The following is a 24852-nucleotide window of genomic DNA, read 5'->3' as shown; positions in this document are numbered from 1 at the left end:
TACTAGATGGGGACTTGTATGCAAAATGTCACTAAAAGCGCCATTTCGTTCGTATAAAAGCACGGATGACCGCGATTGGCCCATATGTTGTACTCTTTTGGACGCTGAGTCGACAGGTTTTGGTCCGAAAAGGCTGCGATGCAGCGTTCCTCCTTTATTCCCAATCGAACATGGTTGAAGAAGCGGTCACGTGCTCCTGCCCTGGGTGCCCAAATCACCTGGTCACCACGCCAGCAGGCGACAACTTTCACACCAAGGTTCAACTCGAGTGACAGGACTGCACCCAAAAAAGGTCAAACAGGCTAGTAAGTTGTACCCTGCAGGCACGGTGACCAGGTGACTGGCGTACGCAGGAGCACGTGACTGCTTGTTCAACCATGTTCGATTGGGAATAAAGGAGGAACGCTGCATCGCAGCCCTTTCGGACCAAAACCAATCGACTCAGCGTCCAAAGACTACAACATATGGGCCAATCGCGGTCATCCATGCTTTTATAAGAACGAAATGGCGCTTTTAGTGACATTTTGCATACAAATCCCCATCTAGTAGGGCGCAGTCACCCAGTTTCGGTGGAAGTGCGCGAGTTCGATTGGGATTCAAGTAGGAAGGGAGCGTCTCAGCTTCCTCGGACAACGACCATTCGACTCAGCACCCCGAAGACTACAACTGGTGAAATTTTAATTTTTGCCTTAACTTCCCCTTTAATATTATAGTGTTCTCCAGGCCAAACTATCACCTGATCACCAGGGATACAAAGTTACTTACAGAGACGCTCCGATTCCAGCGCGACAAACACCTAAGTCCTTGTGTGGAAGTTGTGAACACCAGATAGTAGCGTGAGTCGTGTCGCTCCTGCCTGTCCTGGTGATGGTTTGGCCTGGAGAGCACTAGAAAGTTGAACACTGACTGTGCATTGAGCAGGGAGTGGCGCTTTCCGGCAAGTAAGTTCACCGAGTCGAAGGGGAGGTTCGCTGGACTTCTCCTGTGCTCTTGATGGCAATCGTGAGTCAGTCAAGTGTCAAGGCAGTCGGCGGAAAAGCGCGAGCACCTTTCCTAAAAATCATCGCCGAAGTCGCTACCACTATCGGAACACGTATCTACTTCAATAAAAATTAATAAGCTTATTGATTGCACAGTCATGCATCTTGATTCTTGGTCTCAGTCTGTCGACAAGGCAGTGACCAAAACAAAAGAGTTCCAGACCCAAACCAACGAGTGTTAGCGATTTAAAAAAATATATCGCCACGCAGTGTCATCAAGGCGGCCGCCGCGGAGGATTCGCGGGATCCGGATGTTCACCATGGCATGAGGTTGCTGTTCGGTGTGTGGTCGCTGACTGCAAAAATAAAAGAAGAACAGACTGTTCGTTCATTCAGTGACATGATGTCTACCATGAGTCCATGACTAAAAAGCCTAATACTCAGTATTACTAATAGTAGTAATACTTGACAGTAGAATGATGTACAATCATGTAGATGGACGTCGAACGGTAGATCTACGCCTCTCTTTTCTTGGCCAGAGAAATCCGAGAGCGCGGGTGGCTACGCGATCCTAGCACCAAACACACATTCCCCGCACTTGAGTGGGGGCACGTCTTTATTCAGAAGGTCGGATTTCCCTTGCCAGAACTGTACGAGGTGAATAGCAATTTCTGGACATGAAAATAAAATAGAGGCCCACTGGCTGTGTGTTTTACATTTTTCATATCTTTTTGTATCTATTGTATGGCCTAATCCTTCATCTTTCCAAATATGTGACAATTGCTCATGCTGTGATCCCAGAGACTTTATAGCAGGATGTTTTCGACAGGCCAATTTTTTGGCCTAAATTTCAGTGTATCGAATTCTGGACATGAAAGTAAAATAGCGTCAATAGGCATCCTATACTGCACCATTTTTGTTATATTTTCTATTGGTGGACTGCAGTTGGCCTCTTCACACTTCCAGCTAACAGGTCCAAGACTATACAGCGTCTGAAGTGAAGCGCACATGGGGAAGCCAACAATTCGTCCATTACTTCTTATTTTACTCAAAATTCAAAATTCTCATGCGACATAGTACCACAAACCTCGTTGAAATGCCTCCCAAGAAAAGGCTATCAACAAGGCACCGACACGAGGAGAAACTACAACAGCCCAGCTGTCAACTACAACAAGAAAAAACTTCATCAACCTGACTGACTTGACTCTACACGCGACGAAAAATTATTTTACTCGAAATGTCCAGAAATGTACAATGTCCAGAAATAGCAATTCACCTCGTACTGTCTACAGCATGGTAATCACCATGATCACGGCACAGCATATTATCAAGTACATGTATCATGATTATGGTATGCGGCTTCATATCACGCTGTAGAGTGTAGATCTACATTGTAGTCCAAGGTTGTCAGCGGCATGAACAAGGAATCGGCTGTTCCGGAGGTGTATCCTGCAAAATAAACCGTTCTTCCTACTCGGAGCGTTGATACGATAGACGCAGCCCTGTAGAGCTTGGTTGTTGTGAGATAGAAGACAGACAGGGGAAGCCGCCTAGCGTTACAGTGAAGCTTGCGTGTACTTGAGATCAGGTAGACCTCACAGCACGAGAAAACTGGCCAAAAGCCAAAGGATAATATTCCCGATCTGCCATTCCGCGGACGGGGCTGCATTGGCGATAAAACAGAATGGATATCAAGGATTCCCTGAAGGCGGCAGGGCGCGCCATCAAGAACAGTCCACGCACGGTGAAGCGCAAGATAGCGGAGGTCAAGTCTAAGCAAAGTACGAATGCCGAATAAGCTGAGTGCGTGCGTGTGTGTTCGGTCTAACAAAGTGGACGATGGTCATTCTGCTAAGCACTTGGTGGGTGTCTCCGCAGTTCGTTTTAGTAATTGGTAGGAGTGGCAAAGGGCGAGTTTAGCGATGCTGTATTGTCACACAGTGCTGGAATTACCAAAGTCAAGTACACAAAGAAGTGGCTACTTTAGGAACACAGTCGTGGGCCTAGGGGATGGTCTGCGCATTTTCGCTGTGGGAAAAGTGGAAGGAGTCTGGCGCTCCAGAACACCTGCATGCCAGTACAGCTGGCGCTCTGATCTGCGCCAATCCCCCCCCCCCCCCCCCCCCCCCCCACAAGCCGAATACAGTATAGAGGTTATGGGGGTGATTTCCGAGTGGCTGATTTTCTAATGGGCGCTGAGTGTACAGCGCGAGTCGCTAGTGCAAGTGCTGCGCTGCAAGTTCGGGACTTTGCCAAAGCATCACAACTGATGATGTAATCGAGTAACCTCTATTCCGTGTTGCCAAGTACTCTCTGGCCCTTTGCATTCTGACCAGTGCCATTTTTGCGGAATCAATTTCCATGGATTTGCGTATTTGACTTTGGCAGTCCAAATATCTAGACCTACATGAGTAGCTGCAACTGAAATTGTATTTCCAAGTGTACTCAACTACACAGTCGTGTACGTTGTCCTGGAATACTCGCCAACATACATATGTACGTTACAAACAAGGCCGGTCTAAACTTAAAGTATCAGTTATAGCTACACAGCCTTTCGCCTGTGTTGTGTGTGTGTGTATGTGTGCATGTGTGTGTGTGTGTGTGTGTGTGTGTGTGTGTGTGTGTGCGCGTGTGTGTGTGTGTTGAGTTGAGAATATTGATGTAGGCTTAGTTGCACTGCACTTTACACTTACACAGGTCCGGTTGGTCTGGTCATTGCCGCCGGACCAACTTTTTCACCACCAACACGTGTACACTGCTGACGTCATGTTTGCCCGCCATATCACACCGTGACAAAATTAATAATGAAAGACTGGTATGACCGGCTCAAACACAAATTGTCTACCGCGGTTCTGCTTTACAGTGTGTTGGACATGGTTCAACCACTATCTTCCCATGCTTTGTGGGAAATCTCATGCCAAATCCGTATTGCGGACAGGGCTTCAAATTTCCATAAAAATGCGGACAAATAACAGTGCTGGCGCTGTGGGGGGGGGGGGGGGGGGGGGTAGTGGTATTCTCCCCATCAATTGTAGGACGTGAGCATAGGGTTGTGTAAACAAATGGAACAATAACAAGTGTAGACCCCACAAGTGTTTGTTCGGACTGCAGATAATAAGAAGTCATGGTCTAGCTCAACACATACTGGGCAGCTCCGGTTCAAATACCGGTACGAGTAGTTATCAGTAGCAGCACTCCACCCATATGCACATAGTCCTCACCTATAAAGGTTGAAATAAATCCAGAATTTGACACCATTGGCTGCCACTGTGATCCCTCGCCTGGCCGATGTGTTGTAGGAATGAAAGATGAATGGTTCAGCTCCAATGATGCAGTGATTGCTGGTGTTACGTTTTATGTCAAGGTAAGAAAGTGAGCAGTGAAGAACATTGGCCGTACAAGTCTTTAACCAGTGCCATTGCTTGCTGTACACATACACACACACACACACACACCTCAGATCTCAGACCTGCACATCGCAGAAGGAATGATAGCGAACAGCTATGTTAGACATAGCAACTAGTGCTGGGATTACACCATTCAACAGCTTGCAAGGCTTATGAATTGGCCGCCACTAATTTTTTAGCCTGGTATCCACCACACAGCTGATTGAAGTGGCTTTTTCTGGACAGTGAATCCCTTTTTTCATTTTTCATATTTTTTTGAAACTCGGGTATTGAGCCAATAATAAAAGTAGAAAGGAAAGGGACATATGGAAACGAGTTAAGACTTAAGAGTAACTCTCCACCACTGTAACTAGATACTATATACAGTCAGAAAGTGCAACAACTAGGCACAAAACTGACAGAGTACTGAGACATTCGACGTCCTGACACCTAGCTTCAACACATCTCCGTAGCGCTAACCGACAGCCTTCCAACTTGGAAGGTTCAAAGTCTTTCCATAACTTTGAACCTTCCAAGTTGGAAGGCTGTCGGTTAGCGCTACGGAGATGTGTTGAAGCTAGGTGTCAGGACGTCGAATGTCTCAGTACTCTGCCAGTTTTGTGCCTAGTTGTTGCACTTTCTGCTCATTCTTTTTTCTTTTTCGACACACACACACACACACCACACCACATACTCTGGTATGCACTGGCTGTTAGTAACCACCCAGGAGAATGAAAGAAGAGCTAGGGGAATGAGAAAGAAAAGAAAGACGTGTACGACCATAATCGTCCGGAATTGAACCCGCAACCTCTCGATTGGAAATCGACTGCACATACCACTGCACCATATGGGACACACACACACACACACACACACACACACACACACACACACACACACACACACACACACACACACACACACCACTGAAGACGTGACAACACCGACTATCCCCTCAGACATTCAGTAGCCGTGTTTCCCTCTGTACACAGTATGCACGCAAACTCCCCTCTCGTGGATTGTTTCACTGACTGCACAGTCTCTTGATCTAAAAATATGAAAGGAGTTAAAAGGACACATGCCGGGTACGATCTCTGATCATGCAGTACATAACCCTGCATAAATGTACATGTAAAACTGTACCAGCAAATAAGAACGAAACTGCTGTGTTCGCTAAAGATAAGAACAGGCTAGGCTAGAACCCTGGCCCCAGTTCTTCAGCGCCCGACAGTACTGTATGCTGTTTGACAACACTTCGTGATGTGCCTGAGTCACAGTGAAAACTCTCTTAGTGTATATGTATGCAACTTGAATGTGGTTCGGACTTATGGAAATTCATATGTGCGAATGGGGCCCGGTTGCATGTAGGCTGGGTAAGGGGAGTTTGAGTGCACATGGCACATTGAACAAGACCCAGGGCAGTACTGGAGGATATCTCCATGAGAGGAGCTCCATACTCCCTCGTAAAATGCGCCTGAACCTAGCCACGACTGCACTACTTCTGTTGCATGGTGAATGAAATGTAATTCTGTAGTAATGATCTCTTGCTTATCGATTGTACGTGGCTACATGTAAGAATACTAAGAGCTGTGCTGCATGACAATGTGTGTGTATACGAGCTCATATGTATTTTGTAACCATAGTCAGTGTTATGTGTACTGTTAACAACTGTGCTGCATATGTTCTCCGTTTCCAGTACTTGGGTACTGTGAAGGTGACGCAATCTCAGGGACAAGGTTGCACAGATGAAGCTGTGGTACGCATCCTGGCTCATGTAAGTAGTGTGCTCGCCGCAGTGACTTTTGTCCCAATGCCGTTTGTCTAGCGGTTCCTTGTTCTGCGAAGCCACGATCAAATACCCCACTATGATATATTCCATCGCTGTCCAATAATTACACTGCCGGTGCATGAAACTCAGAGTAACAATGAATAGCATGGACCCATTATCCATTACCTATGAAGTCAATATCGTAGGATTCTTGATTGTTCGATTCTCAAAACAAAATTTGGAACTTCAGACGCTGTAAGTTTCTTATCAGATACTGCACAAAAGTGCGTCAGAAATACAACCACGCTCCAGGATCAGGTGATCTCAGTGGTCCCCTTTGCGAGGTTGTCGGATGAATTTCGTATGGCGCGCAGGGAGATCCTTGTGATGGATCAGGAGAGTGGTCGCATTTATGTGTTGTGGTCTCAGTGACTGTGAGGTTGTTGGAGTTGTGGTCTCAGTAACTGTGAGGTTGTTGGAGTTGTGGTCTCAGTGACTGTGAGGTTGTTGGAGTTGTGGTCTCAGTGACTGTGAGGTTGTTGGAGTTGTGGTCTCAGTGACTGTGAGGTTGTTGGAGTTGTGGTCTCAGTGACTGAGGTTGTTGGAGACCAAGGTTTCACCATAAGTCTGTGTATGTGCGTATTTTGCGTTGTGTCTGCAGGCCAAGCAAAGAAAACACGCAGGGCAGAAGCTTACCAAAATGGCTCTTACTGTGTCGTCAAAGTCCATGACATTGGTTGAAATCGCCACCGCTGTAAGTATGGGTAGCTAATCAGCCGATTACTTACATTGTAGGTCACTCACACTGAGTCACTGCATGCTGCTGGCACTGGTTCAATCGATACTGCCAGTGGTGTAGATCAATGCACGCTGTACAACTCTAGGAGTGTAGTAAGAATGGGCAAGCAGAAGGAACTACATGTATAATAGCAGCTTCTCATACCAAACCAGTGTTCTGGCTCAAGGTCAAAGAAGAAGAGTTCGCACAAGAACATCCTTGCACAGCGAGTAATAATTATTATCTACAGAGTTCTACCCTCCGTTATGGAAGCCATGTTCATTCAGAGAGAAAGTACAGTAGAAACAGTGCTCAGTGGTGCTTGAGAATACATGTGACTTTTTTCTGGGAATGATTACGATGGCCCGGTGCTAACTTAATTATTTAATTATAGTTGCCGGTGTCATCTTCTTTACTAGGCTGCTTGCTTGGCGAGGTCATCATTGTGTGGCATGGTGTTTGTCTGTACAGAACAAACTGGATGAAATACCTATGTACAGGTGAGTGGGTCAAACGATTTCCAAGGTCGAATTGTGCCTTCTCCATATACATGGACCAGCTAAAGGTTCCAGGGTAGATTCGCACTGTAGGATCAATGCCCCCCCCCCCCTCCCCCTCCCCACACATGCACATATACACGCACAAATACACGTGCTACTATCAACGAGTCTCCTGCGAACCGTGAATTTTATTATTATTTTATGATTTTTATCACTATCTATACCACCACTGTACACACAGCTGGTGCTGTATTGGCTGATATCGGTGATGCGCGTTTGATCACCTTTCCAATGCAGGATATCTTACTGCACCACCGATGGCCGCAACAAGAAAGTCTTCAGCTACATTGCAAGAAACCGAGATGCACCAGACCTGGAGTGCCACTCATTTGTATGCAGCAGTCCGTCTAAGGTAAGGCTTATCTGCACGTGGGAAATGCTTGGCGCGCAGTTGACATGCAATGGTTTTTAAAATAAATATTCAATACTTCCATTGTTTAGACTCCGGCTTGTGCTGGGAAAACAACTGTGCACTGGATGGTGTAAAAGATGAAATGTCCTCGGGCTTTCTCTGTGAATTTTGTTCTTTGTTCCAGGCACAAGCTATGACCCTGTCGGTTGCACAGGCTTTCAATGTCGCCTTTGATACCTGGCAGGTAGGGCTTACTGATGTCTCTGACTTGCGGGAGAACGGCACGAGTATGCACATGAGCAACGGGATGCATGTACACACACATGAATGTAACATACAGTCAACTTTGCTAATAACGACTGCGGATATAACGACAATTCGCGAATAAGGACATATTTTTTATGCCCAGAGCAAAGCCCCATCCAACTGTGACACATATAATGAGACTTCGGGTATAACGACACTTCGCGAATAAGGACACTTTTCTGATGCCCCGCCGAGTGTCGTTATAAGCGAAGTTGACTGTACACACACACGCACAACATGCGGAGCAGTGAAAAAACAGATGTGGAACTGGCAGCGCTGCGGTCCGGAGCAGTCTGGAACGCTTTCTATCAGTACATGTAGACAGATCGGCTGTGCCAATTATGCAGCTTGAATCCGATACAGGGATTGAATGGCCATTCCTGCATAGAATAGTACGCTACTATAGGCATCATAGAGCTGCACAGTGGAACATATGAACAGACCTGAAGCGTAGGACGTGTAGCTACCGCCTTAATTTGTACAGAACACCGATCCAATGTTTTGAGAGACACCGGTCATTGGCATGAACTAACATCTGATCTGAATGCGAGTCGTGCAATGCCCCATCGTCTCTACGGGTCATTGTCTAATGTAATGATCAGGTGAGTTTAGAGCACACGCTCACTCTACTCATGTACCATGCAACTATAGTAACTGCCACTGCTTTGTGGATTGTGCATGTGCTGCACTATAGCAAGCCAAGGCACGCCGACAGGCTCAAATGGAGGCACTGAAGAAGCGACAGGAAGCCAAAGATGCCGCCGGTGAGCCGCAAGCAGGTGCCGAGAGTGCAGCTGCACCTGCAGCAGCAGCCGCAGCAGCAGCAACCGCTGGAGCACAAGCAGGTATGTAAAGGAATAGTACAAGCTTGTGGTCACAAATGTCAAATACCGGATTTTCCTGAGTATAAGCGGCACTGGAGTTAAGCCGCACCCAGATATCTTTGTCATGAAATATAGACATCTACCTTCAGAAGGTACCCGCAGAGGGCTACACTCGTGAAAGGCAACTCAAAATCTGGACATACTTCTTGTGTATCTGTACGACGAGTAGACTGGTTTGAAGACAGAGCATCTGTTCGATATTGATAATAAGGTGTGCGCCACATGACGTAAACATACCTTTGTCCTGCAAGTGCTATGCATAATGCACTACAGTAGGACTCTATGAGAATCTGAGCAAGTATCATCGCTGTACCTCATCCACCTACGGTACATTCAAACTGCCAATACAGTACGGCCGGGTCCTGAAGAATGGAGCGCCAAAGAAGGAACAGGCTAGAATTTCACCAAGCAAAGCTGCGCATACCAATGTATACACGGTGACTCAACTGTGCATAGACGACAGTACATGAAAATAAGAACGGTCTAGGCTACGAGGCTGACCCCCCCCCCCCCCCCCCTCAGCTCTTCGGAACCCGACAGTACTGTAGTGCTCACCCAACACCCCCCCCCCCCCCCTCCCCCCAATCGTATCTGCCAGACTATCAGATGCTCTGACTGTACTCAACTCTTCACGTGTACTCTACGCAGGCACCCTGATTGACGTCGGGGACCAGGCAGCCGCTGCGGGCACGTTGGAAGACCATCAAGTGGATGAGCTGGCGGACAAGATGGCAGATTGGGTAAGTTGCTGGAAGCAAGCACAGAATGCCAACCGAGGTGTCCAAAATGATCACCTAAGCTGCCACAATATACCCCGGGAGAGGTTTGACCACCTCGCTCAGGATTCACCTGCAGAATCACACGTTGCAGGTTGACAAGTACCTCTGCTGGCTTTGCCTGTCGATTGCTAGCAAGAGTACCATACTAGTAGCTCCTTCCTCTTATTACTACTTCAGAGTAGTGCTTTCTCTATGACATAGTGCAGCTCTGCTGCATAAAGGTACCCAGAACTTACACCCTGGGATGCAATACATGATGTACAACATACACTCGCATCTCTCATATCTGCGCTGTTTGGTCGAGTGCATGCTGCTCGGATAATCCGGACCTGCAGAACATGCGTGCGTTTACTTCCGGTATACGCACATGTAACAGAGTGGATGCGTTCGACAATCACACATCATACATGTGACTCCCCGTGGTTTCCTTGGAAACTGATACCAAAGTGGTGCCCGGTAGAGCAAAGTGTTGCAAAGGGGACATGTAAAGTACCTGTAACTTTGAGGTTCTGATAACAGAGAAAGGAGTATGTAGTAAGAACTGTGCAACTACCGTTACTACGCCATGCATTGGTCTGCACTGCTGCTGGTAATAGTGTGTGATCCTGATTGATTGATTGATTGATTGTGTGTGTGTGTGTGTGTTGTGTGTGTGTGTGTGTGTGCGCGTGCAGGACATGGACAATGATCTAGATGCCGAGTTTTCCAAGTAAGTGTCCTCGGTACTGCCAGCTACGCAGCATGCTTTGAGCATTATCAGACTGACATGAATATACTGCGGTACTGAACAGCATGAATCCATGAATGCCACTCACACTGCACACACAGGGTACATGCCAAGGAGTACAAAGACAATATTGTGGTATACAGTCAACTTTGCGAATAATGACACTCGGCGGGGCATCAGAAAGGTGTCCTCAGTCGTGAAGTGTCCTCATGCGCGAAGTGTCTTTATACCCGAAGTCCCATTCGAATGTATGTGAACCCATATTTTGTATGGCATGACAAAGTGGACAAAATGGAGGGACCACTGTAGTAAATCAGAGGCAGCAGATCAAACCCGGGAGTAATAAAATACCGGTATTTTCCTACTCCCTGGATCAAACCCGCAAAGGACACAACGATGAAAACAGCACCAAACCTCACATTCCGCTGTGTATCCCGAACTAGTCTCCAGCCCTCCTTGATATGCTGTGTAGGTTCTTGCCCATGCCACCACGGTAAACGCCACACGGGCATTTCGACATGACAATTCTCATCCGACTGTTTTCACACCAGTGTGAACGCGCGCTCATACAAGCATGTACGGCTCTCTTTGACACACTAATGTACATGTAGCATAGTCTGGTGTCACTGTAAAAGCAATGTCTTTGTATCTTCTGCTAAAGCAGTACAGCTGCTCAGTACACATTGCTGTACACACACTGTGAGCATTGGAAGCAGCAGTAAATGTTCTGAAAGTGTACAATGTATCCCATAGAGGCCAGACAGATACTGAGAGGAAAATCACAGTGACAACAACACACGACTCCGTAAAGATAAATTATAGGGGATGTACACAAGAGAGATTGGAAGCTTTGTCACAACTCAGAGTTTCACGTATTACTACGATCATCAGGCAACTGATGGCTCCAAAACGGGGAGCCTGAACATAAGGGGGAGCAAGGTGGGAAATTCTGAGGGGTATCATAGCGCAAGAGTCAGGAGCAGGCGTGAAGTTGCCAAGTCTTCAGACTTGGGGCTATGCACCAGCAGTTCCGGCGTGAATGATATAGAATGTATACATGTATACTCAGCATATGTCTTATTGCAGTGGCACATGTATGCAACATCCCCTCAGCAGAACATCCACATGACTGTACTACTCCTCCTGGAAGTGCTGACAAACCAGTATTTGCGTGCTGTATGATTGAATACAGGCTGGCTGTTATTCGAACAAATCCAAACCAGCTGGAGATTGGCGGCTTTGGTGATGAATTCAACGAGGAGGAGATCATGACCTTCCAGAAGGGAGAAGCTGGCCCTGATGACTTGGATCGCACTCCATCACATGACGATCTGCTTGATTTCTAAAGGGTGTTCAACACCTACCGCCTTTCATATTTTGAGTTTGTGTTCCAGTATGCAGGGCGATGTAGATACATCAAGGTAAAACTTCATTTTTCTCACTCACAATCTCCTACTTTCACACCCTGGACTGGCTCCTGTGACCACACAATACTGTACTCTCCTACTTTCACACCCTGGACTGGCTCCTGTGACCACACAATACTGTACTCTCCTACTTTCACACCCTGGACTGGATCCCGTGACCACACAATACTGGCAAGATTTGCGGATTTTTTTATTCAGATGAATCTAAGTGTAATCACGTCTCCCAGCTCAATGGCTGGCCAAACGTCTGATCATATCTATGAGTACCGTGGGTGCCACGAGAAAGAATATCATAGTTCGGCACAACATTTCATGTCTAATAATGTACAAGCGTTATTACTTGTATATTTACATGCATAGAATTGATTCATAGCATTAAAAACAATAGTATGATCGCTGTTTGCTCTCAAATATATTGAAGTTCAATTTCATGATAAAGGAATGTGACTTCTGCTGCTGGTGCTGATTAATGTTAGCGGCCTGCAAAGAAAGAAAACGAAACAAAAAGGAAGAAAAAGAAAGGAGCTGTTGCAGATCACGTGTAAAGCATACCACAGGATAGTACAGTCGTCGCCCAAAAAATCTGGCCAATGCTATGCTACTAGCTACCGATAGTTGTACGTAGCCGCATGCACTGCCACTGCGTGCTGCCAATGCTATGCTACTAGCTACCGGTAGTTGTACGTAGCCGCATGCACTGCCACTGCGTGCTAGTACTGGTACTAGCCTAGTGCACGGCACATGCTGCCGGGCCTGCACTCTGCGCTGCAGTGCACTGACACAGCGACATGTCGACAGACTGCAGTGCTCGACTCGATTGCAGCATGCAGGCAGAGTGCAGCGCTACCGACCGTTTAGTTCAGTGCTGTGCTAGATACCGTCAGCGAACGCGTACGTATCATGGCATTGGCCGGATTTTTTGGCGACGACTGTAGTAGAGTCTTGGTGAGCATCAGTTGACATGGTCACCCACATCAGGTCCGGGGCAAGACAATAACACTGATGGGCGAAGATGAGTGTGTAATGCCCTATCAAGTCTAGTTGAACATTATTTGGTTACGAACGTACTACCAGGTTGCGACTTGCGGCATACTAGTAATGTGAATTCTGTCCCCATGCTGTCTTTGGTTAGCCATCTCTCAATCTTCTCCCTATATCCCTGATGATGCCTTCCTGGGTGAAGATTTCGATAAATCGGTTTGCGTGCTGTAGCCAAGGACTGTTTTGTGTGTTGTGGGTTGGCTGTTAATTGGAACGGACCTACCAGTACATTGTATTCAGTCACTATTCACAAAGCAACTCATATATCCATCTGACAGCAAAATAGTATTGATCGCACAAGGTTTTTGGACATTCTTTTAGAAAACGAAGAAAAGAACTTTCGGAAGAGCTACTTACGTTTGCGTTTGAATGATCCCTTTTTCTTACCACCCTACATCGCAAATCAAACAATAGGAGACAGTGTGATCAAGTAGATAATGGGAGATACATGTTGTTGGTTTTGGATTATCTAATACCATAATGGGAGATGTAGCAGCCTGAGCCATATTCTCCATGACTTGCTATGCCGTATCTGTATTATTTAGGGGGGGGGGGGGGGGTGGAGAGGGGGTGGGGGTGCTGGCATCAACATGCTCATCATTCCGTCCAGTCACTAAGAAAAGGGGGTGTTTCAAAGGCCCGGGCACAGTCCAGGTAACAGTTCTTCGGCAAGTAGCATCATGCAGCGGAAGATCGCCATATCTAACAAACGGACAACTGCACAGACTTGCCGATACTTTTATCGTCTTCAGCAGCCACAACTTAGTCAGAAACAGCTCTAAAAAAGTTGTGAGCTCCTACTGGTTACGAGTTTCTAGAAAATACCACCTCGGACTGTAGACTACAGGTAACAGTTCTTCGGCAAGTAGCATCATCACAGCCTTGTGTTCTTTGAACGGCAAGCTGCCCACCCTGGCCGAAGAAAAGCCATAGAACACACGGAAAATAGCAGCATAGATGCAATCGCAATACCAGGGTCAAAGGACTGACCTTCTTTGAGAAGCCCTTGCCCTTCGACTTCTGCGCCCGCTGGCCTTCACCGCCCCCCTCTCCAAAACTGTGCAGTGCTGACAGGCCGTCCGCGATCTGCAATAAAGACAACACAGCAGAAGAAATACGGAGAAAGGTAAACAAGCTGCAGTGGGCGTCCATTACGTTGCTCATGTCTCATATTGCTGCACAAGAGCGATGGATGCAGCGGCAATGTGCTGAAGTTCAAGCCACACGGAAGGAGCTTTATCCACACGTTGGGTCTAAGAAAATAAATAAAAAAACATGGACTCCGAGCAGCAAGAAGAGCAAGGTAAATACTGATACATGCCACGCCAACACCTCAGCATGGGCAAGATGTCCACACACTTACAGTGCTCTTTTTCTTCTTCTTCCCTGGTAGACGAGTCAGATGATCCTCTTCGTATCTGCACGGAGCAAAGTAAACAGCACGCGGAGAAATGGCCGAGCAAGAGCAGACCCATATGAAATGATGTTCTGCAAACTACACAAAGATAGCAACAACACCCGACACCGCAAATTCTGAATAACAATACATTCCCAAAGGAAGTGATCTTTCCTGTGTGCGGAGTTGCCCGCAAAGCTGCTGTGAAAACATCAACATACTTCGAAGTAAATGAAAAGGCGACGAGGAGACAATAACTTTATTAATGCGATTAATAGTATAAGTGAAGCGGACATTACAAAATGATGAATGAGAATACATGTATCTAAAATGGTTGTTCCTAATCGATTTTCTTGAGACTATCATCAGGGAAAATCGTCTCACAATAGAGGCTATACGGAGAAACAAACTACTTATAGGTTAATGGATAGTGGGAAGTATACAAGGTGAGGTGTGAAAAAAAACTAAAGTGGGAGAGAAGACGAAAGAAATTAGAAGAAAAGATGTGAGAGTGTTCTGACGGTGTGAGCTACTACAAAAGGTGAGTGAAATGAAGGCGTGGAAGCAGGTGAATGTGATAGAGTGAGGAACTGTGAGGTGTAGGTGTATGCGAATGAATACGTGTGTGAATGCTAGGTGAAGAGTCTCAGTTTTGTGACATTTTCTTTCTGAATGCATAGATTAGGATTGTGTTTACGGATGAAAACAGCTTCTAATACCTTAAGTTCACGAAACCTACGAGCACGACACAAAACAGTGAAGCATGAATCATCATACACTGAGCGGCATTGGCTACTAGACAAGAGGTGTTTCTTAATGGCTGACCCTTTCGTTGTGGTCTCACCTTCAGTCCGGTCATCTTCATCTTGGTTGTCCAACTCACTCTCTTCATCACTGCTCTCACCTTCCTCATCCTCCTCCGCTTCCATCCCGTCCTCTGCACCCAACGACAATCCCACGCTACTGCTCGCTGCCAGTCCATGTCCGGTTGTAGATGCTATTACCCGCGTACGAGTCATGCTCCTAGTTATTGGTCTCCGTACCTGTGTTTGGCCATTTCCTTCAGTCTCACGTACCTGTGTACTTGTAGTCCGTTCAACCGGTACTGTGTGGTTCTGTTGTAATTGTGCAACTGGCACCTGTTTGCGGTCTATCACATTCACCTGCTTCCACGCCTTCATTTCACTCACCTTTTGTAGTAGCTCACACCGTCAGAACACTCTCACATCTTTTCTTCTAATTTCTTTCGTCTTCTCTCCCACTTTAGTTTTTTTTCACACCTCACCTTGTATACTTCCCACTATCCATTAACCTATAAGTAGTTTGTTTCTCCGTATAGCCTCTATTGTGAGACGATTTTCCCTGATGATAGTCTCAAGAAAATCGATTAGGAACAACCATTTTAGATACATGTATTCTCATTCATCATTTTGTAATGTCCGCTTCACTTATACTATTAATCGCATTAATACTTCGAAGTATTAGATTTGATGGTGCTCTGCCAAAGCCATGGCATTGCAAGGTCCTGAATCGATTACTAGTACTGTGTCGTCGCCAGCTTGATATGTCATGACTGAACGGTGTACTGCAGTGCTATGCCAGAATTGAGCAGTGTACATTGGGCACAGTGGTAAATATCCTCAATATCAACTGGCTATGTTCAGGGTCCAACCTAACTGCAGGTACATGTACATGACTGAATGTGTACTTCAAGTAAACACACTTCAAATTTATCACACTGGTGCAGGCGTCTCAATATTGGCAGATCTTTGTCAAGCACATTTGAAGAAAAACAGTGAAGTTACGTCATTCGAGGGCACATTTGCTAAAGTGGTTGCAATACATGTAGTATCTGGAAAAGCAATATAACAACACATGGTCACTTGCCTCATTTGATCTTCTTCATCGCGACCACGCTTACGAGACTTGTTGGCAGACGAGTCCTGGAGGCAAGAGGACAAACACAATCTCAAAAGTGGACATGTAGCGCACAGCTTTACAGCAAACGGAACCAAACCATAGAAACTGGCCCCACTGCGATACAGAGAAACAAAGCATTTCCCTCATATCCACGGCCCGTGACCACTGCAGATCGTTATCAGTCACTGATCTTAGCGTACAGGATAAAACACTAATCGTGTGGACCGGAAAACAATTGCACAATGACCAGTTTCATAAAGTGAATGTGACCTGCCGCTCACTGCACACCACAAGGCAAACTGGTACACAAGGAGACTATTCCACAGCGACACTGCTGATCTAGCTGTAGACTAGTGAGTTTAGGAGAGACTTGACAAGCATTTGAGAAACTGGCGGGTCAACCTGATCTTTTCCAAGGCGTCGTCTTACACCGTACTAGTATGCTCACATGCAGTTTGTGAGAAAGGCCTATGAAAGTAAGTCTTGTTCTCAGCTAGCACACACACACAAGATGCCACCTCTGACAACTTACCACCATCTCCTCTGGGCCATCATGATATTGATCTACACAGGCGAGCACAACCAAAACAAAACACGTACAATATCAGTACTCGCGGCACACAGTTGACACATCAAAAATACAAATCAACATTCGGAAGCTGCATCGAACTCCACACAAACGCCGACAATTTAACAAAAAGTCCGACGTGGTTTGAAAAATGAAAATGGTAGAGAACACATGGGTGAGGCCAAGGTGATACCATCAGGACTTCAACAACTCAAGCGATGAGAAAGCACAAGCTAAAGTGTCAAGCAGCCCAACTTCATGATTCAAAAAATATACAGCAAAAATAGTGCATCAACTTTAGCATAGAATAGCTAGGATAGCACCATAGCTCCACAACCATACTGGCAATGCTTATAAACCCGTCAAGGGAAATAGATGACTGTCACCAGCATTCTTGGGTGCTCACACCATCGAAGCAATGCATTTACCTCGTAGCTCCTGCAGCATGACGCGATTGAGCCCATAGTGCTTGTCATCTTGGCCCGAGTCTTTCTTCTTCTTTTTCCGCTGATCATCAAGATCTGGCACAGCACAAACGAGTCACAACAATGGCACTCACAGCATTACATAGGAAAACAAGTACTACAATAATTGTAGTGAAGTACATGTAGGTGATCCCTGTCAGAAGACCACTCTGACAAGCAGACCATCTGTTCCACAGGGTCACTAGAACCAAATGGTATCATTTTCAGTCCAAAATCCCTGGATAAGGGATTGCTTATGAACGAGGGCCACATTCTATGGTCCCTTGAGCAGTTAGCAACATCACTTGGGACGATTGTCATAAAAGTGCAATGAGAGCACACGTGTGGCGTATCCTTCTCTTATACTCATCCCCAGACCTACCCCTGTGAGACATACACTCTCACTCTCGCCGCAAGGCGCTGCTTTTGTCACCCAACGCCTAATTAGTAGTGGTGAAACGAATGTCAAAACCTACTAGTCGAATATTCTTCAGCTTAACGAACGAATGAACGAATATTCTTTTGGTAACACAGATGACATCACATGCCCTCCTCTCAGTCATTTGATGGATATTGTCAATACTAATTTATTATTAGGTATGACAAACGGTAGTGCCACGTAAAATGTACTGCCACATAAGGGTACTTCGAAGTTCATACCTGTTATGTGCAACATTGGCAGTCCAGTATGGACATACATGTGCATGCATGCAGTACAAAGTCACAGGCAGGCTGTACCTACTGCACTGTACCGTGTTCGGCGTGCATGTATGCACATGCACTGCATTCGAAGTGACGTAACGAATACTCGAATGTGACGTAACGAATATTCGAATGCGACAAACCGAACGAATGTTCGAATATTCGTTTCACCACTACTAATTAGGCATGGTGGTGGCCTGGCACGAGCCAAACTAACTAAGCTGGTCGCGTTTCCAAACACAATTGTATTTGTACAGCCAGTGGTAACGTGGACGTTCAAGCTTTACTTACTTACTCCACCCACTGCTACAAAATGCAGAACATTGTAGTGACTGTAGGCACTCACCATAAGGCATCGAAGCTATCCTGGGAGGAACGTAGAGGCCTGCTGCGGCTGCCTCGGCATCACGGTCTTCGAAATTCAGGTCACCATTGATAAGAGCATCATTATCACCGTCCTCATCACTGTCACCATCTTCATCTCCTTCAATGTCTTGCCCGTTCTCGTCCTAATTATTGAAGGAAGCAGAGCGTAGACATAGACAACACAATTAGTCACTCCGAGCTCCACTGATCAGATCTAACAAGGTCAAGCATCTACCTGTCTGGAGTACAAGGCTCCCTTGCCTCGCCTGGGTTCAGCACTATTTCAAAGTTATCTGCCTTAGCGCAGAGCTCGCTGTCTTTCTCAAGGAACCAGATAGAGCCCTCTGATTGTGATGCTTTGCACACAGATTTAAATTAAAATGCTTTATTGTTCACCAGATTGCACTGCCATTGGTTCAGCCAGTTACTCTGTACTCCGCTGATGAGACCTATCAAGGCCGGGGTAGCAAGTGGCTCGGGGGTAAAGTGTACAGAACAATTTTATACATTCCTACTTTCACACAACACATGCATGTTGTATACTCTAAAGCCATGCAGTACAATCAAGGAGACAATTGGCCCCAGGTCGAAGCAATCTTGACAAAGCAATTTCTGTTGTTGTGAGAGTGAGGTCTTACCACGCTAATAAGGTTATTTGGATTAGGCCGTGCACGGAGTGGATCTAGTGTTGATGCTGTAATGAACGACACCAAACCCAACAGGAAAGTAGCAAAGGAACAACAATGTTTAGACCCTCATTAGTCATATGCTTGCATGCACAGAGGTGGGAAACATACCGTATTACATGCACGCACGCATACACTCACGTGCACATCCAGCACAGAATAGCATAGCATACACGATGGGTGTGCTGTGTGATGAAGCACATCTACCCCCAATTTCAGGACCATCCAGCGTTGAGTGCGAGTGTCAGGGCAAGATCAATAGCTTGGGCAGCCCTTGTCGACCAAGTCTGCGTCAACTGTCTCATGGCGTACAGGAGCAATTTTGATATCTGTACTTGTACTCCTCTCAAACAGACTTCGTTACTTTTCAGACACACTAGACTGCACCATGGATTGCATAATTGCTTACCCTCCATTTACTGATCAGCACATAGGCGCATTTAATTCGGCCTACAATCTGGAGTTCCCATCCCCCAAAACACGTCAAATCCAGCTTCCAAATGCCATCAGTCTACTCACCAGCTGTAGGCTCCATGGCCAGCTTGAGCAGTTTATCAATCTGATACTTCAGCTTCAAGTCGATTGGCCTGATCTTCTCTAGGACCTGACCAGGAAACATAGCAAGATGAGAGCATAATACATAACAATCACAACTGAGATGATGCAGTGGAGCACAGGACACAAGCAGTAGCAAGACACCTCTTTTAAAAGCACGCATTGCAAAGATCAAGAGAAAGCATTGGCCAATAGCCTACAGCTTTCTCAGAGACAACCCGCTTTCTGGCATGTCTGCGAATAGAGAAATGAAAGCAACCAGTCAGAAGTCCTTGGATAGTCAAACGTGATATGTCACAAAACGTGCCACCACGTTCCAACTATTCAATTCAGGGCGCTGTTACAAACACAGGTATGGTGCGAGACACGCCAACAACAGCAGAAACATTAACTCACTGTGCGCAACTCGACAAGCCGCATCACCACAGGGTGGTCCTCTATACGCTTGCCTTCCAGCTTCATCAGGACAAGTAGAGACACATTGTTCAAGTAGCTGCATCACGAACAACCAGCAGAAACAACATGAGTGACCTTTTGAAAGTTTTTGACATGAGATAAGGGAGATGCTAGAATACACAGTTGATCAGTTAGACAAAGAATGCACTGCGTCAACAGATAAGTAAGAAAGTAGAATTTGCAGCAACGCAACGACCAGCCACAGTAGCAGAGAGCCAAATGCATGATAGCTTATTTACCTGATGAGCAGCTGCACTTTAGCGTCAAGAAGACTGATTCCCTGGACACAAAGCAAAGAACAGGAGAGTGGCTATTCATAGATGATTGCGCTGAACCCTGGGTAAACTCAATCTCCTTTTTTTGTTGTTGCTAAAAACAGAGCCTGGCAATGCAGATTCAAATTTATATTACACCAAATTGTCGGGCCAGAGTTTCATAAATGTGTAAATGGCTGCGTTGGAGTTTGCGGACAATAAGAAAACTTTAAGAAAGTGATCTGAATAACACAACAAGGGATAACAATACAAACTTAGCCAACTTACTTCGTCAAGTGATGACAAGTGATGGAAATCAGGAGCAATAGAGTTTCGAAACTGCAATGCGAATGCCCAGCACTCCTTTCTCTCTACAGAATTTAACCACATCACTCATCACGAGCCCAGCCGGCCTTCCACAGAGTGCTTAATGTGAACAAACTCCGAGTTACTTTGAAGTACGACTAACTGTTCATAGTCCTCGTGCAGAATTTATCTAAAGAAATTTGACACAAAACCAACACATGACTGTAACTGCCATACCTTGGATACATCAACACTGGAGCCGGCATTCTCTTTCTTCACAGCCGTGCATCGTTGGGTCACCGCAGAGGCCTGACAGGAACACAAACCAACAAAGCGTTTTCGTTGCAATAACAGCAGTGCACACAGAAATCACACATACACAGGTACTGCCAGTCGAGATGTGGAACACAACTCCAAGTGCATGCATAGATCAGAGTCCCAAATCTCCAGAACATTCCGGCGCATGGAGACTCGCCACACACGTCTACTGTTGAGAACATTCAAACATGAGTGTGTTAGACTGATGCCTACAGCCTGTACAGGATGAACAACTTGGATCCAAGTTCATATACAGTACAATCATGCACATTAACCGTTAAGTGCTGACCCCTTTTTCTCCAGCAAACTGCCTTTCCAGCGCACTGACTCCCCTGGAGTCGTTTTAGCGCACAGGTCCGAACGAATTTTTCTCTCATTTCAGTTTACCTGGATGGATTTTCATCATCCTGGACTTGCTGGAAAGATCAGGACCAAGCGAATCCATCCTAGTAGATCTCAGCTCAATATGCACGGCAGCGCAACTCCCACATCCTCTAGACACTACCTCACCATGCCTCGGAAAGGCACAGCAACTCAATCTCACATTCTTTTTCGGCTTCTTGTTCCAGTTGAGCCAATTTTCACGATTCAGACTGTGTTGCCCAGCTGAGATCCACGAGCTTCTTTTGGTATCCATTACGCATGTGCTGTGCCGAAGGGAAATCCTCTGGTACGCAACAGAAAACTGCGAATGCATGAACAAAAAATTCACGATCGCTAGCGCTCCGGGCCTTGAATTCCGTGTTCACTCCGCCACCGCTCTGTCAATCTTTCTCCCATTGCGAAGAGCTGTATATCCCTGGAAAGCTGAGCTCAGGACCTTTCCAACGGTGTATCGTTCGTCGCGATGGACCTATTTTTGACGGAGTTAAGACAGTTCGTACACTGATCTATGCACTGCGATATACTGCGCAAATCTTATGACGTCACTAGCCGTTTGGTGTACAGTGCACATGACGTCTATAGATGTCATTAGCACGGAAAAGGTTCACAAACTGATCAACTTCATGGTGGAATCACCGCCAATTATGAAACAGGTGGGCTCAGGTGGCTAACGATTCACTTCCCAGTATGTGACCATGAGTATCAGCGGACTCCATCCCCCCCCCCCCCCCCCATCCGTATGTCACTATAAGGTATTAGACACCCTTAGCAAACAACGGTAACGCTATTTTTTACGGTACTCGTACCTTGATCACCCAAATAGCGTTGAAGCTGCAGCGTATAAACGTTATGGGGGCTGATTTATCGTTGTGACCAACGGTACGTGTTTTGGCCAAATATTGCATAGTCCGTACGCATTTCACATAGTATCGCGTATATGGTGACCAAAATGGTTGTACCGCGCGAAATCAAAGCCATTCTCTTGGCAACAGCGTACTAAAAATAGCGTGCATCTTGCTAAAGGTCGAACCCAAATAACGGTATTTTTCCCCCTTACGATAATACCGTTACAACATAACGTTTTTTGCTAAGGGTGTCTATTGTGGATATACATGTAGATACATGTCATGTGGTTAACATCATAGCCCGTTACAACAGCACACTAAATATTGAGGTGACAGTTCGGACTTCTGGCTGGAGCCTAAAGTCCCAGATGTTACCTGAATAACTGTCACAGAGTTTTAACGTAGCGCGTTATGATGTTTTGCACCTACAATAATTATCACATCACTAACATGTACTCAATGTATAGTACCTATGTGCCCAGTACCTTACGCGTATCGTGTGATGCTGCACTTATTCTCAGAGTATTAGCTGTGTAAGCCTATGTTGCCTCAAAGCGCATGATTGCGCTAGTTCATTTTCACAGTATTATTATTAAATGCTCTGTATAAAACAGTGTTATTCACAAGTTCTAGCCATTCAGTACTCTCTCACAACATTCACTGATGAGACCTGTATGATTGAAACAGCTGTATGGAGGATTTGATGCCAGTATCTACCACAACTTGGAGTCATGTTGCTGGTGTGGTGAACAAGGTCGGCGGGAGAGCGCATGTGGCGGGGAGCTTGGATTTAATGATAAACAGGCTGAAAGCTGCTGCTTATCGACCTGAATATCAGATGCACATCCAGCTTGGTTATTTCCTCTGGAACTAAGCTACTTCCGGCTTAGTTGTGTACTCTTTCGGCCTGGATACCTCCTGCCATTGCAAGGAACATGTATGTCTCAACAGAATTCTACCGACATTTTCAGGGGATGGTGATAAGGTATACATGATGGTATCTGTGAACCAATTCTTCTTCGTATGGAGCGGTTTCTAACACTGCACAGCGGTGCCATCATGACTTCCAGCAATGCATAGCCCCTTACGTTATCTTCAACCCCTCCAGATTATCACATATTTTTAGTAACTCTTCACCTGGCCAAATGTTCTCGACACACAACTGCATGAAAATGAAAGAAAACAATACCTTCTCCTTGATCTCCGACAGGAGCGACAGCAATTCCGGGAATTGAGCAGCGGACATTATTCTGGCCCAGCAATGAGAGTCTCAGATGGGCTGGCGAAGAGATTGCACCTCAAGACATTGACATAAATGCTCGAGCCAAATATTGCAAAATGCCATTGAAAGAAACAAAATCGTCAGTGAAACGTGGGCCATATTTTTCTGAATTTTTGCTGTTTTTTTTGCAGTTGACCGCGGCCATATGACGTATGCATTATGACATGTGTTTGCAAAACTTTGCATGAAGCGTCCACGTGGCTAGTGCAGTTCAAACTCGATGTACTTGAATTACGTTGACGTCGAGAAAAGAAAACAAAAAATAGCACACACTGTTTAGTTTTGTTTCTTCTTGTGTATCATTACGGATAGTCTAATATCCGCAGTGAGGGATACCTGCACGTCTTGTTCTGTAGTGGTTCATGGTTCACTCTTATTCTAGTCAGGGTGGAGGTTTCAAGAACGAAGCGTGCCATGGGATTTCCCTAAAATATTCATTGTAACTCTATTATAGCATAATTCCACGAATTTCAACATGAAGAAAGGCAAACGCCCAAATGCTGGTGGCGGCCGTTCAAGTAACCATTCTGCCAGTAGTGGTGGTGGAGGCGGAGGTGGTGGTGCGGCTGCTTCAGCCGACAGTGCTAGTGCGCCCCAACGTCCACCGGAAGATTCTTTTCCTGGCTGCAAGGTGCGTTTTTTTTATTTATTATTATTATTTTTTTTTAACATGCTACACATGTAAAAGAAAAAAGAAAAAGGTCCAACCCTGCCTAGCCTTGCCAGTTACGTGGACTTACGAGGGTCGCCATGGCAAATAATACAAATGAAAATGCACTCGTTCGGGCTCTCCGCCTTCTCTGTGAAATAATAATACCATAAAAGAAAACTAGAGGGAAAAAGAAGCAGAAATGAGGAATAGGAACTGGTTTAGGAACCACTTGCAGTCAGTTATAGAGAACAGCGGGCCTCGGCAACGGCCAAGGTAGCAGAGGCATCTTCCACCTCACTGACGCGCATGGGGCATCGCCGAGCACCACGCAAACAAACCATGCTGAAGCGAACCAGAGCAAAGCCAAGTCGGCAGCGAATCCACGCCATTACTCTGCTGTACGACTCCTTTGTCTTGTTGGACAGGAGCCCGGCAACCTGCTTAAAGGGGAAGTAAAGGCAAAAATCAAAATTTCACCAGTTGTGGTCTTCGGGGTGCTGAGTCGAATGGTCTTGGTCCGAGAAAGCTGAGACGCTCCCTTCCTACTTGAATCCCAATCGAACTTGCGCACTTCCACCGAAACTGGGTGACTGCGCCCTACTAGATGGGGATTTGTATGCAAAATGTCACTAAAAGCGCCATTTCGTTCTTATAAAAGCACGGATGATCGCGATTGGCCCATATGTTGTAGTCTTTTGGACGCTGAGTCG

At 46.0% G+C, this 24852-nt stretch overlaps 3 protein-coding genes across 3 annotated transcripts in view; 2 read left to right on the top strand and 1 right to left on the bottom strand.

The window, feature by feature from the left end:
• The first annotated feature begins 2370 nt into the window (after positions 1-2370).
• Positions 2371-12387, top strand: LOC135809367 (low density lipoprotein receptor adapter protein 1-A-like). The gene is made up of 11 exons (XM_065322707.1): positions 2371-2761; positions 4280-4344; positions 6063-6140; positions 6796-6888; positions 7384-7412; positions 7710-7824; positions 8009-8068; positions 8825-8975; positions 9663-9754; positions 10468-10502; positions 11713-12387. The coding sequence occupies exons 1-11, from the start codon at positions 2665-2667 to the stop codon at positions 11864-11866; spliced, it is 969 nt and encodes a 322-aa protein (XP_065178779.1). The 5' UTR covers positions 2371-2664; the 3' UTR covers positions 11867-12387.
• LOC135809369 (neuroguidin-like) lies at positions 12120-23594 on the bottom strand. Its single transcript, XM_065322709.1, has 14 exons — positions 23398-23594; positions 20899-20970; positions 20341-20381; positions 20042-20138; positions 19610-19694; positions 19043-19098; positions 18385-18547; positions 17301-17393; positions 16837-16868; positions 16272-16327; positions 14352-14406; positions 13979-14074; positions 13346-13379; positions 12120-12427 (listed from the first exon to the last, which is right to left on the bottom strand). Exons 1-14 carry the CDS (start codon positions 23452-23454, stop codon positions 12420-12422), a joined length of 945 nt encoding a protein of 314 aa, XP_065178781.1. The 5' UTR covers positions 23455-23594; the 3' UTR covers positions 12120-12419.
• Positions 23595-23724: 130 nt separating this feature from the next.
• Positions 23725-24852, top strand: part of LOC135810464 (uncharacterized) — a 29001-nt gene continuing 27873 nt past the window's right edge. The window contains exon 1 of the mRNA XM_065323954.1: positions 23725-24121. Coding sequence (XP_065180026.1) covers positions 23966-24121 — 156 coding nt within the window. The 5' untranslated portion in view covers positions 23725-23965. The remainder of the gene's footprint in view (positions 24122-24852) is intronic.

Source organism: Sycon ciliatum, chromosome 2 (genome assembly GCF_964019385.1).
Source record: "Sycon ciliatum chromosome 2, ocSycCili1.1, whole genome shotgun sequence".
NCBI classification, from domain to species: Eukaryota; Metazoa; Porifera; class Calcarea; order Leucosolenida; family Sycettidae; genus Sycon; species Sycon ciliatum.
The sequence above is the reverse complement of the archived record's forward strand: the minus strand, read 5'-3'. Positions and strand labels throughout refer to the sequence as shown.